General features: G+C 39.3%; 1 protein-coding gene across 5 annotated transcripts in view; it reads right to left on the reverse strand.

Annotated features, from left to right (window-relative positions):
- The window catches only part of col11a1a (collagen, type XI, alpha 1a), a 73020-nt gene that overhangs the window by 11595 nt on the left and 47314 nt on the right, over positions 1–14111 (reverse strand). For all 5 annotated transcript variants that reach the window (XM_030756262.1, XM_030756258.1, XM_030756261.1 and 2 more), the window contains 16 exons: positions 13826–13933; positions 11795–11884; positions 10730–10783; positions 9108–9215; positions 8902–9009; positions 7954–8007; positions 7775–7828; positions 7559–7666; positions 5146–5199; positions 5004–5057; positions 4777–4830; positions 4369–4422; positions 2959–3066; positions 2516–2569; positions 2308–2361; positions 1219–1272 (listed from right to left, as the gene is read on the reverse strand). In XM_030756262.1, coding sequence (XP_030612122.1) covers positions 1219–1272; positions 2308–2361; positions 2516–2569; positions 2959–3066; positions 4369–4422; positions 4777–4830; positions 5004–5057; positions 5146–5199; positions 7559–7666; positions 7775–7828; positions 7954–8007; positions 8902–9009; positions 9108–9215; positions 10730–10783; positions 11795–11884; positions 13826–13933 — 1170 coding nt within the window. The remainder of the gene's footprint in view (positions 1–1218; positions 1273–2307; positions 2362–2515; positions 2570–2958; positions 3067–4368; positions 4423–4776; positions 4831–5003; positions 5058–5145; positions 5200–7558; positions 7667–7774; positions 7829–7953; positions 8008–8901; positions 9010–9107; positions 9216–10729; positions 10784–11794; positions 11885–13825; positions 13934–14111) is intronic.

Here is a 14111-nt window from a genome sequence, read left to right on the forward strand (position 1 = left end):
AATCTTTGATGTGCGCATTCCATTCAGCCGTTTACCGGCTTTGATATTTCTCACCGACGTCTCAGCCTCGTAAACTACATAAAGGACATCTGCTTACTCACATTAGCATTTAATGTGGCTAAATGTTTTTTAAATCTTAAAACAGACTTGTAACCTTGAGAAGTTTCCCCCTAAGTAGAGACCCCATATTGCCACAGGCAAAATCTCAGTGGTGATAAATCTCAGTTGTGGTGTATAGTTTTATATTGTTGGGCTTGGAGTTAGTCTATATGTATTGGTTCAGAACAAAGTAAGAAAATTGCACCAACAGGCAAATATCTACTCATTAATATTTCTCTTGATTTTATTTCTCTCCTGATCAATCAGCACTGTCAAATGCAGCTAATGAAAAATGAAATGAATTCAAAGGATAATTCCATCATGATAATTCCATCATGTTACAATCAAACGATTAAAACTTTATTTCATTTTTGTTGATGGGCACTCCTAAAGCCAATCCTAGTCTTCTAATAACCTCTTAACAACTTTACCGTGTCCATGTTATGTTTTTGTTTTGCTCTGCCTGTCAGTCCAGCACTCATGGATCAATAGTCTGTCAGACTTGCTATATGTCTCTCGCCTTCGCTCTTTCTGCCACAAGGACATAAAGGAGTTTGGAACCCACAGCTTCTTCTTTTTTTTTTTTTTCCCCCAGCAATTTTTTTTCAGTAAGCCTTTTCAATTTCTTGCTAAGAAAAAAAAAATTGATTCATGATTTTCACATCCTGACGTTCATTTCTCGACAGGCTTTGGGGTGGCTTTTCTTCGCAGACAGCGTAACGCCTTGACCCCTTAAATCTCCCACTTTGTTTTCCCCACTCTACTTTTAATGAAAATGAGTCTCTCTAGCTTAACTGCCAAAATTGAGCTGGTGAGGAGGAGTTGTTGCGAGGCAAGGCAGAATACTGGCCCACTGGCTACAGAGCCATTGCACGATGCCAACAATCTATTTTAAAACCAGGGTAATACACGGTAATACATGGGCTTGTTGGGCTTGTTGAGTTAAGATGTTATTGCTGACAAACGCTTTGGTCAGCAAGAAATTTCACACCGTAACAACTTAAAATGATGAAATGCTAACAATGGGACCATCAGACTGGTCGATCTTAGATCGTTGCTGGAACCACACCAGTGATGCAAACACTTAAGTCAAATTAGTTTTAACTGCATTGGGCTTACTCTCTTGCCAGGAGGTCCAGGTGGGCCAGCTTCTCCTGATGGACCTGGAGGTCCCTGAAAAACAAGCAAGCCAACAAGAAACACAGGAAAGCTATTAATACACAATATAAGAGTCTGCATTAACAAGTAAGTCTGTTCTGGTTATGAATTTTGATGAGAGCGCAGCATGCGTCACTAAATATCTACCAAGTCCATCTGCCAGAAGGATAATAACACAGATCGTGCATTGACAGTCTGGGAATACTCAAACCCCTAGATAGTTATAAGAGTTGTGCCATAACCCAAAGTTGAGAGAGGCACAGCACTGCTTGAAATAATACACACTGTGTTCTCTGAGACACTTTCATCCAATTATCTCTGAGTTAATTGCAGGCAATCAGAGTATTTTTTTTTTTTAAACATTTGCACTGGTAAATATTCACAGTCCTAAGAACTTAATCAGCTCATTTTTCAGACGACTGCACAGTCACATATAAATACAAATGTTGTGTACATTTTGTCTCAAAGAAGGGTGAACTGTCACACCAAGCTCACATTATATATAAACACATCTTCTAACCAACATTTTTCTCACTGTGGCATTCAAAGATGCAAACTGGCTTCATAAACAAACAAGCAAACAAAAAAAAAATGTAACATTGGTTGAGTTTTTCTCTGGCAGTGATAAAGGTTCATTTACATCCATAAATATTCAGAGTTGTGAGTTGTTGCACTTTACACGGGGCTGGCAAATTAGTATTTGGCTTTTATTTCTAATTATACTTAATGAATATACAAAGCAGATAAGTCCATTCACCCCACACCCAAGTGTATGAGGTAACTAGCAGGAATTAAAATGCTGGAGTGTAAATTATTTACTCACTAAACATAATTAGAGCTTTTACTGGAGGCAAACTTGTGGTGGAGTACTACAGTATAATCTAAAACCCCCAAAAATACTAATAGCACTCTGACAACGTAGCTGACTATTAACAGGATTTCCTTATATGATGTGCTTGTAAAGTGTACCACAGTGATATTCATACATGATATATATCCATGCAGTCATTTGTTCATTCCAAATTGTAAAAAAAAAATATGTCAACTTACGGGTTGACCAGCCTCTCCATCTTCTCCCTTCTCTCCTGGTTCTCCATCAGTGCCCTGCAGAAAAGACATGAGCAGGTTACATATGTTTGACAATGGAACTATCTATAAGGACCATATTCTTTAATTCTTGTATTAAATATGAGCCACTTGGAACAGAGTTATATACTCAGGGGTCTATATAGGGTTAACATGAAGATTTCATACTTACAGCCACACCTGGCTCACCAGGAGGGCCAGGGTCTCCAGGGAATCCAACAGGACCCTTTACAAGAAAGAAATGAGATGCATCATTGTTTAAAAAAAAAAAAAAGACATAATTTCCCTGGATTCACGCATTAAAGACATGGTTAGTAATTTAGACAGTGATTTAGAAATGGTGTACCTGGTTACAGCCTCTGAAGGAAATATGATGGACTTAATGATGATGTTGCAAATCTTTGAGAAAAGGCTTCACTGCATCCCATTACTATGCAGGCATAAAATATAATCTCCATCAATAAAAAGGCTTTTTAGCTCTTGAACATGTTCTAGGCTAAAATTGCCTGCCTTATGGCTGTAGGAGATATTTCCTTTAGAGCAGTACATTTCTGCTTGTGTGATTCAGCCCTGAAAAACTCTTTTAAAGATGTCAAGAGTATTTGTCAGACTTACAGGGTTGCCCTTTGCGCCATCGTCTCCAGGGGGTCCTTTGGCTCCAGCAGGTCCAGCAGCTCCAGGGGGGCCAGCTTCTCCTTTCTCTCCTCTTTCACCTTTAGGTCCCTATAGTGATGGAGGGCAAGGGAGGGCATTCATTACATCAATTCCACAAGAGGCAGCTCACACTGAATGGGATGGGGGCGATAAAAACAGACAAGCAGTCAGATGTCGCCGAGAGAAATTGGATCCAAAGATCATGTCGCCGTGGGTAACAGGGGGACAGGGATCGGACAGGGACCCTGCATGGTCAACATATGTTTTAAGCAACATGAGCTCTTATATAGATAGATATGATGTTACTGTTACGTATGTGTTACATTTTTAAAAACCTCCCTGATGAAAATTATGTATAAAATAAGTATATGAAAGCATACAGGATGAAAGTTAGATCTTAGATTTAGAGTTATTTTAAAGTCACTAATACATACAGTACAAACACTACTGCTTATCATGGAAACAAGAACTGCACCCTAACTTTGGAATTGTCACCTACACCAGCAATTCAGCGGGGAACTAGTAGAGGACATTGTCGACGCTCGCAATCACACTCTTTTACCCCTCCCACTGAAAACAGGCCATCTTTTCAATCTGCTGTTGTACCTCAATAACAATCCATTAAGCAGCAGAGCTAAAAAGCTATCATCAGTGTGTTTTTCTCTGGCAACAACAAGGGCAAGCGTATGAATATGGTATGCTGATGATCTTAAAGCTTTTAAAAGTAACCCCAAACAAAATAAAGTATGGCATTGGAGAGCACTCACATTTTCCTGTGCAACAGCCCCAGTGTAACTATCAACAAGAACAAATCATAACTTAAGTTGCATTAACATGGATGTCTGATGTTTTGAAGGCAACTTGCTTCAGAGTAGCTGCGATCATTGTTCATAAGGTCAGAACCAGCAGGCACAGCCTCCTGGTGATTAGCCTATGTCTTAAGAGTCTGGGAAGAGACTCAGCTTGGCAGGTTGTGTGGATACAGGGCGCAAAGCAGAAGAGCCATGCTGAGATGAACCGCCAGCTCAAATGTGAAGAACGATTACTTTCACTGTGATGAATACACGGTGTCACTAACAAAAAAAACCAAACTAAAACATAAATAGGCAAACAAAAACACGTCCTCATTATGCTGGAGTTTGTTGAAAACATACCTAAAGGTATCAAGGCTTGTTCCTTGTCAGCATTCAAGCGCAATGGTTCGTACATCAAGGGTGAAGTGAGGTTAGACAATATAACGTTTTTGTTTTTATTTTTTAAAGAAGAGCCCTACAGATGCTCTACAATCACTAAGGTTGAGTAGCACGTTAAAGATAGATAATCTACAGTGAAATATTGAATGTGTGTTGATAAGTACGGTGGCTCATTTACCTTAGTTCCAGGCTCTCCAGGTGGTCCCGGGTTTCCAGCCTCACCTTGCTCACCCTGTGGTTAGACAAATGTCAGTGTCAAAACAAATAAATCTTCAACCTAATACATTTTTTTTCAAATTCAGACACATTTGAATTTAAACCACAACTACAGTACCTAGTTCTTAAATAACAATCAGTATCAATAGCGCAGCCATGTGCCAAATGACAGCAAAATACACACATTTAATTGGAAGTGCTGTAAAAAAGAGATTGTGTCAAAGCACTAACTCAAAAAAAAATACTGAAATGAAAATGGGGGCGAGTGGGTTGTCTGAGGTTGTCTGGAAAGTCTGAGAGATTCAGTCTCAGTGCCCAACATCCTTCAGTGCAGGCAGAACACACTGGGGTGCCATGTTTTGACTCTTACCTTCTCACCTACAGATCCCATGGGGCCCACACCACCTGGAGGACCTTGTGGACCCTGCAGCAGGACATAAAAGAGATAAATCATCATCTATCACCTTAGGAGAGGACAAGTAACGATATACCGGCCTTACAAAGTAAGTGAAACAGCGAAGTGAAACCTAAAGAAAAACTAGTCTATGTCACAGTCTAGCATGCATATGGCACAGCATGAAAGTTATTTGTACATACATCAGCTCCACTAGGACCCTGAGGACCTCTGGGACCAGGTGGACCAGGAGGGCCCTGCAGGAAAGAGTTGCAGAGTTGTTACAGTGTATTAAATAATAATAACCTATGAACACTTACAAATAATGAGTGCTGTTTCTCTTACCATGGCTCCAACATCACCATTCTCCCCCTTTTCACCAGGAGGTCCTGGAAGACCCTGTGGACAAACAAAAAGAAAAAAAGGACAATATTATTAGAAAAGAGAACAATCAAGAGCTGTTAACTGTAGTCACAACAGCTGATGCTGCTTAAGATTTGCTTTGACTGTGAGAATAAGTTGCAGTGATGTACTATTAAATGTATCTGTGAGCCAAATGTGCAAAAGGTAATGACTAGAATTCCTTTTTAACTGCTGTTTAGCCCTATTGTCTGTTCAATGAAATATTCAATGAGTATATGCAGGGCAAGGTCAAGAAAAACTGCTGCATTAAAAGGCTTGATTTGGTTAGACTCTATGTTACACACTTGCTGTCTGAGCAAAAAGATGGGTTGAGCCCCTTTATGGATTCTTCAGTCAAGGTGCCATGTTTTTATTCTACAATTCTGCTCGCAGCTTTGCAGACATGTAAGACAATACTGATCTATTATTTCCCATTCCTTTTTGCAGTCAGTGACTTGTCTGTCTTTACTGAAAGGTGCAGGCATAAATCTGGCTCACTCACGCATGTAAAATGAGAAGCATGGTCAAGACCTCAGATGTGTGTTTGATCTGTGACATTTCTACCGGTAATTGCCATGATATCGCAGCTGAAACTTGCTTTGCTTCTGTGTGGTTTAGAAGGTGCGGATTCTGAGTGAATGCTGTAGCTTTGCTGGGGGGAGGATCAAAGAATTAATTCCTCTACACATTATGTTAAATACAGACGGCAACTCTTTGCTGACTGTTTTAAGTTTGTGCATGCACACATCTAAGCATGTGTGTGTTCACTGGGTGCCAAAAAAACTGTCTGCAGAGGCATGCTAATGGCTCCTGTGCTGAGTAATATAATCCATGTAAAGGTCTCCTCTAGTCTAAGATCATTAACAGTGCTATTCATTATGTAGAATAGTGAATATACTCAATAAGGACCAGCCTGTTGGAGCAGGTCGGTCCACGCAATTAATGGAATCGTGATGGGAAGTGAATTACTCCCAATTAAAAGTCCATTGAAAACAATCCTGCAGAGATAGGATAGCACCTTGGATTGATGAACAGTAGTCTATGTAATTTCATCAAGACAATGACCCCAATCTCTGCAGTGAACACCTAACATGTTTAGCTTAAGATGCTGATTACTAATAAACAGATAATTATAAAGAAATGGTCTATGTCTGTGGGAAAGGTCCCACCTCGTTAGGATATTATCATAGTGCAGCAAAACATCATTAAGGCTAGTTTGGTTTATGTGCACCTTTTTGTGTCAAAGTGTTTTGTTTTTCAAAGGCCCCAGATAATTTCAGTCTGTCCTAAACTATGTCCTTGGATGAATACCGCTCACCAATGAATAACATACAAAAGAAAAGTATGGCACTGATAATAATGATTTTGCATTATACACACTGGCAGGCCTCACTGACACCGCACAGAGAAGCCAGGCTGTGATGAATAAAAAAAGGATGTTGCCAGCGAATGGAGGTGAAAGGCGCAATCGTTGCAGGTTAAAGCAAGGTCGCTATACGGTACACTCCAGATCCAATTAAACTGCATAAGCCATGGTGTAAAGACGGATTTGTATGTGTCTACTTTTTTTTTTTCCCACTGTAGCATTATTGTGTGACATGAAGGTCACAGTGTAGTTAAGGGAGGCAAATGAGTCTGACTATTACATCTGTCATCATTAGACATATATATATATATATATATATATATATATTCTGCAGTCACCTTCTTCTATTCTTCTATTAATCTTTGTTTCATCCTGTGCTACAGTGGTATTGGAAACCAGTTAGTATCTCTAATGATTCTAATTATGCCATTAACCCGTTACTAAAGACTTCAACACAGGATTCCTGTAGCTTTGTTGCATATTCTATCATGCATAATATGTGAGTTTCTCCACATTCAGTGTCACAGCTACAAGACTGTGGACAAAGAATTGCTATCCCTTGATGAGTTAAACAAAGTCTAGTTGCAGCAGAGTAGGAAGTAAGTCTATAAAAATCTGACATTCCTTAAAACAAGCTGCAAAAATAGGATGGCAGCATATCTGGTCACAAAGGTGCAATGTTGTGCCAATGTCTTTACTGTAGCATACTTCCCAAAAATGGCATTGAGAGATTATTGCATGTCATATAAAAACATGCTTTCACTCTACACAACAAAATGCTGTATTTATTATCTAATCTCATTGCCTCATGTTGTTTTGTTTCATATCACTGACATTAATTGTAGAAAAAAAATGGCATTAACATGCCATGGCAGCACAACTTTGCCAATGTTGTACTGCAACAATGAAAACAAAAAACCTGTATAAAATGTATAAAAGATCATCTCTATATTAGCGCTTATAATGTGTATTCACAGTTACAGTACAAACCTGCAGACCAATAGGACCAGGAGGTCCAGGGAAACCTCTGGAACCTTCATCTCCCTTCTGTCCAAACATGCCCTGTTGACCCCTGGGACCAGGCTCTCCATCACCCCCCTTATTAACAAAACACAAAAACAAGCATGTAATTATTTTTGCTGTGACCTCCGGTTTAGGTTTAATGCCTTAACTGAATGCAACTTCATGTTCTGGTTTAGTACTTACAGCAGGACCAGGAGCACCTATAGGACCTTGGAGACCAGCTGGACCAGGAGGACCCTGAAATACACAGCAAAAATATTGTCACCAAAATCCACATCCTCAAAATGTCAAAGAAAAATCTAAGTACCCATGAATCACATACTTCTTATTTTGAAGAAATGCATATGTTCAGTATCACCCACCTGTTCTCCCTTGTCAGCTTTGCTGCCTTTCTGACCTGGTTCTCCAACTTCTCCCTGGGAACGAAACACGCAAACAGTCAGTTTTTCATGTCATCTTTGCTTTGTCTCTAAATGCCTGCAAAATTTTACTTTTAACCAAAACACATCCCACAGCCAACAATAAGCAACAATAAAAAATACTTATCAGTGAATGCTGGTACTTTCTTTATTTGCATATTTTCAAATTCAAGCCCAAACACCCCGGGCTGGAGCTTATCCCAGCTGTCACAGGGCGAGAGGCAGGCTACACCCTGAACAGGCTGCAAGGCTGTTGCAGGGCATGCTACTTTCAACTGTAGCAAAATCATTGAAAGCTTTACAGAAACAGACATTATCTGTAGCAGTAATCATGGGAGAGTGTATTCTCATGACAAGTTAAGGGCTTGAGGGTTGAAGCAGCTTGTTGTTAACTTTGACCTTTATCATATAAGATAATGACAGAAACAGTTTGTGGGAAACCCCTGGGACTGCTAACTATGTGCACCTTTTGAGTAGTGTGTGCTCTAGATATTAAAGTGGTATATCAGACCATGGTTCTGCCAAATACAAAAACTAAAAATAATAATTAGATTGAATATCAAAACCCTCTTAAAATAATGGCCCAAGTCATTTTTTTTTAGTTTCTTTTTAAAAACACAAAAAAATGAACCAAATTTTGAAAATATGATTTCAGCAAAAAAAACAAACAAAAAACAAACAAACAAACAAACAAATGAACAAACAAACAAACAAAAAATGTCTTGTAAAATGGCAGAATGGAGTTTACGTAAGAATAGAAAACAAGCACTTCCTGTCAAGGTACAATTAGGTACTTTATGAAGATGGATAGGTAACAAATGCAGATATAACTGTTATAACTGGTAAAACAGAATGAAATGGGTGGTGCTGAGTGTAGGTACTGTAACTGACCTTGTCACCATCCTCACCGGGTGGGCCCTGAGGTCCAGCAGGTCCAGGCAGACCTACAGGACCCTGGACACCATCACGACCAGCTGGACCTTGAGGCCCTTTCTCACCCTAGAGGAAAATAGCAATATCTTTTAATTATATTCAGAAAATTGCATATGAAAGAAAGGACAAGAAACATGAAGCTTCAGGAGAGAAATAATACTTACGGGTGCTCCCTTTTCTCCAGCGGGACCTGGGGGGCCCTGAGGGCCAGGTCTACCAGATAGGCCAATTGGACCACCTGGGCCAGCAGCACCTCTCTCACCAGGAGAACCCTGGAGGCACGAGCACAATACAGACAAGATTAAAGAAAAATAAGGGCAGAAGGATTTTTTTTTTAAGATTGCATTTTCTTTTGGCCTGCCTGTAAATATAAAGTGAACAACAAGAACATTAAGAAACTGACAAAAAAAAGCCCCAACTAAGTCTTTCTGCTGATGAATCAATACATACACAGCTGCACATAAAAGCCTCTTTTTAAGAGGAAACGCATGAAAACAGCAGAAGAATCACACAGTATCAGGTGGCTTTCAAGTTCTAAAAGAGAGCAGTGCTCATTGAAAGTAGTCAGCATTATCTCCTGTCAGTGAGCTGATGTCTTGGTGGTTCTCTAAGCCCTGAGCAGCTCTCACCTGCTGCTGAAAGTGCATTTCTAAATGAAACAGGCTTCTGTTGTATACAGTATACACTGGAATTCAGTGTGTTCAGGTAAATCCATAAAACATGATTATGAATGACACTCAGCATTCTTTGTTTTAAATCACTGCTGCAGTGAACCAGCCTGCATGCACATTCATTTTGTCTATGGGAATACAGCAGAAACACTTTAAGCATAAAACCCAAGCAGATTATTTAGAATTTTTATTTCCCTGAGTTTTATTAAACAAATTCAAAATGTAAAGACTGGGATGCATCTTCATTTTTAATGATGTGAATGCTACGGCTATTAATCTTACTGCAAATAAAACCATTGATTTTGTGGTTTCTACTCTAGTCAAGCTTAAAACAATAATAATAAATTCTGATGGAATCTGATTGATATTCTATTTATCTGCTACTGTGTTAAGCAAGTGTCTACACAATAATTTCTATTACCTGTATAATGATATTTAATAAAGACATGGATGCAGTTAGTTTTAGTTATCAAAATATGCTCTTGAAGAGTGGGCAAAAAATATCAATAATAATAATAAGTTTTCTTAGATCAAGATAGATTTGTAGCCTTGAAAGGGAAAATATGAACTTACTGTATTAATTTACATGAACTCAAATTACTGTGGTTTGCTGCTACACTATTTAGCATGTTCCGTCTCAACATGTACAAAATATATGGCAACCTGAATTTGAACTACAATTAGTAACAGATTAGTAACAGTATCTACAATTCCAACAGTCTGGCCAATGTACTATGTCTCTAAAGACAATAATAAAGACCTCTTAAATGTTTCATATAAGAATCATTTTAGCAGGTTTTTGTAGTTTTAATATCTTTAATAGCTTATAAAATACACATGAAAAAACAACAGCTTGGGAAATAAAAGTTCAAACAAACAAATAAGTAAATTCAAGTAACATTCAAATTTGAGAGAGCTGCCTACAACAGACAAAAGCCTCCCTGTGGCAGTCCAGAGGCAGCTTTTGCCCTCTGGTATTCAATCTTAATAAAACTTAAAATATGGCATATGAGTATCTAGAATAATCTACAACACAAGTGACCTGTAAAATAACCTAATACAGAGAGTATAAAAACAATTCTCTTTACATTGCTCTCAGGTAACGGTGTACTTACAACAGGACCAGGTGGACCCTGGGGCCCCTCTCCTCCCTTCAGACCTGCTGGGCCCTGAGGCAAAGAGGGAAAGCACATGAATAGCTGCTGAACTCTTTGGAACTTTTTACATGTATAATAACTTAAAAATTAAAAAAAAAACAAAAAAAAAAAACAACAAATTTCTTCCATAAATGTGTACTTGTGAGTACTGCAAGGAGAGAGTAGTGTGATTCTCTTGCACATACAGTACTATATGGCTGCATATGTCAGAAGCACATGTGCTATCCACCTGTGGGTGTATACAATTTTCCCATCTTGTTCTGCATATGCAAGCTTGTAAATTCAGTTTTGCTCATGCAAGGGTGTGCATAATAAGAAAAACGCATGTGTGCTTTTTTATATATATTTGTCAGTTCCCATCGTTGTGTGCAGCTCCCCAGTGGGCCACAAAAGCACACATAGCAGTATGGGTAATGAGTTTTTGCTGGCTCTGGCTGTGTGCTGGAGTAAATTACAATGGCAGAAAACAATCAGTGGTGCTGCTGTCCTGCAGAGCCCGACTGACCTTGAGGATGGAGGAAGCACAGCACTTCCTTTCCCTGCAGTATATCCATTCCCAGATAGCCAGTATAATTGCCAACATTTCTCACTTAATAATTTATCAAGTAAATAATGCATAGAGAAACAACAAATAAGTTTTCTGCCCCCCCCCCCAAAAAAAAAAAAAAAAAAATGTTTGCATTAAACTGGGGAAAGATTTTACAAATGAATCCCTAATCAACAATTCCCAATTCTGTAATAGACGCCCATGATCCATTGCGGCTGTTAAAACAGCGCTGTCGGTGGCAGCAGAGCAATGCAGAGGCACGCCTGTTCATTTGTAAAATGTCGCTTTGGATTTCCTCTGTGTCGGATTGATCACTTGGTGTGAATTCCAGGGCTGGTGTCTGTAATGAAGGGACTTGCTCTAGATAGATGCTGGCTCATTTATTATGTCGCTATGTTCTGTCACTTTCTACTAGCAAACATGTGTAAAGGAAAACTGATGATGATGAATAGATGCAGGTGAAATGGAGCACTTACCGGGGCACCGGGTAGACCTCTCTCTCCAGGGAAGCCACGAAGTCCAGGGGGGCCGTCTTTACCAGGGGATCCCTGTGGTCCAGGATCTCCCTATACAAGCAATAAAACAGTTTTACCTGTAATTACTATAATTAATGCAAATTTTCAATTATAAACCACTAAAGTTGTACTTTACTATTTTTTACATTTTCATTTAAGACTGTTATAAGTATTTCACAGTTTTACTCTTCATACAGTCTCAGTCTGAAAAGAGGTCTTCATTGTTTACTGCAGGAGTCTGACCTTGTAATGGAAAAGACAGCCTATCAATACGATCCATTATCGGCAAATGACAGGAAAACCTTGTAAATCAGAAACCTATGAAGTGACCAACCTACTTAACGATGCTCAACAACTGCCCCTCTTAGCCCACTGGTGAAATGTGTAAATGTAGGTACTACAATGCAGAATTATGTATTAAAGAAGGACTACATTACAGTGCTGCCTGCTGAGTAGCAGAGGGCTCTCAATTACTAAAAGAGAGTAAGAGAGAGCTACATAGTGGCGGAGAAAAAAGAGAATACATCTGTTACAAGCAAATTTATGAACTAACAGTTTTGAACTTCCCACCAGGAACAGAAGTGGACTTATTTCAAAACTGACAACCATTATAGGCTATTAGGTATTAGTTTGATGCACATATGTTTCCTGTGGGTTCATTAATACTGTCATCGCACAGCCAATAAATAAACCTCAAGTCTAATACAAACTCATGCTATATTGCTTTTGAATCATCAGGCACGATATGAAAGATAAAGACTTCAGACAGATTTTTTTTTTTAAATCAAAAATTAGGAGCATTCCACATAGCACCAAAATACTTGTAGCCAGTTGCTTGCTACAATGAAACAAAATAAAAAACAAATAAAAAAAAGTTCCCTTCTTTCTGCTGCCATATGCACACTCTCAACCCTTCTCCAACATAAGACACCTTATCACCTTGAGAAGTTCTTTTGTGTTTTGCCTACAAGAAATAAACTTTGTAGGGCAACCTCACTGACTACTGTTGTTTTGTTGTATGGTGCAATTCTAAAACAAGGACATTTGACTTCAGAAAAAAAAAGTAACTTCTGGCTTCGTTTTCTTTTCCTTTGTGCTGGCAGGCTGACTTTATCTGCAAACAGGGAGGCAGAGAAGAGTGGGCTTGAGAGGTATAAGAGGATTTGGGCTCTGCTGCCAAGACCTCTTCAAAGTGTCCCTGGCATACTGATGCGCAGGTCTGAACGGAGTGGGAAGGAAAGAGGGCCTGTGAGTGGCACAGGGTTTGGAGTTAGCCGACAGACTTGATTAAACTGTCTGCTTGGGGGAGACAGCGAGAAAATGAAAGAAGAAGACATGAGGATTTGAGGGTTGTGGGGGTTGGTGAGCATCGTATACGGAGTGGCCCTGGGAATCAGGGGGCTGGTTTGAAGCAGCCCATACTTCTACAAAATGGCTGCTGTCTGCTCCTAATGGGCACTCAGTTCCCAGGCAGGGAGGGCCAGTGAGAGAATGTAGCTAGACACTTCCCAAATCTCAGCTACTGTATCGTCAGCAGTCAGTTCCTGCAATTTTGCACTGTCTAGTATAAAGAGTAATGGTGATAGCTGGGTGATTGCCAGAATGTGTTTCCAGGTGAATGTGTTTCTGCTTTCTCACAGTGTTATCGAAGAAATACGGTAGTCTATTAAGCATTGTATGCCCTCAAGAAATATAACTGTTTACGAGCACAGCTGGCTCAATCTGCAATCATGTACAATAATATCTAGGTTTAATTTGCAGTTTGTGTATATGTCTCTGGCATCCTGTCTTCAGTCTAACAGCTGATCCAGAGCATGAAAAAAGCCTAGGCTGCTTTTTTTTTTTGTTTTTTAAATGGGTTGGTGTGCAAAAATGTTAGCTGCTAGAAAGGCATGGTTTTCTATTTTACTAAATCTAAAATCAATTTGAAAAAATAATTAAAGGGAATATGTTTGGTACAAGTAAATCTGGTATGGCACACTGCAAACATACCTTAGCTCCCTCCTTGCCAGCAGAACCTGGAAGACCCTGCTCTCCAGGTGGCCCAGGAGGTCCAGGGTGGCCTCTCTCACCGACGGGGCCAGTTTCTCCAGTGGGTCCCTAAGATGTCATCACACATTTGGATATACAGTTAATGTAGGAAAAATACCAATGAGCAATTAGTCTACATCTACAAAATATATAAGTAATTTTGTGATTTGTTTTATTGGGTTATTGAAATTGAAACAGGTTTTCTTTTAGTTGCCTACAGAAATTCTTATTTGAATAAAATAGTAAT

This window comes from Archocentrus centrarchus, chromosome 20 (genome assembly GCF_007364275.1).
Source record: "Archocentrus centrarchus isolate MPI-CPG fArcCen1 chromosome 20, fArcCen1, whole genome shotgun sequence".
Taxonomy (NCBI): domain Eukaryota; kingdom Metazoa; phylum Chordata; class Actinopteri; order Cichliformes; family Cichlidae; genus Archocentrus; species Archocentrus centrarchus.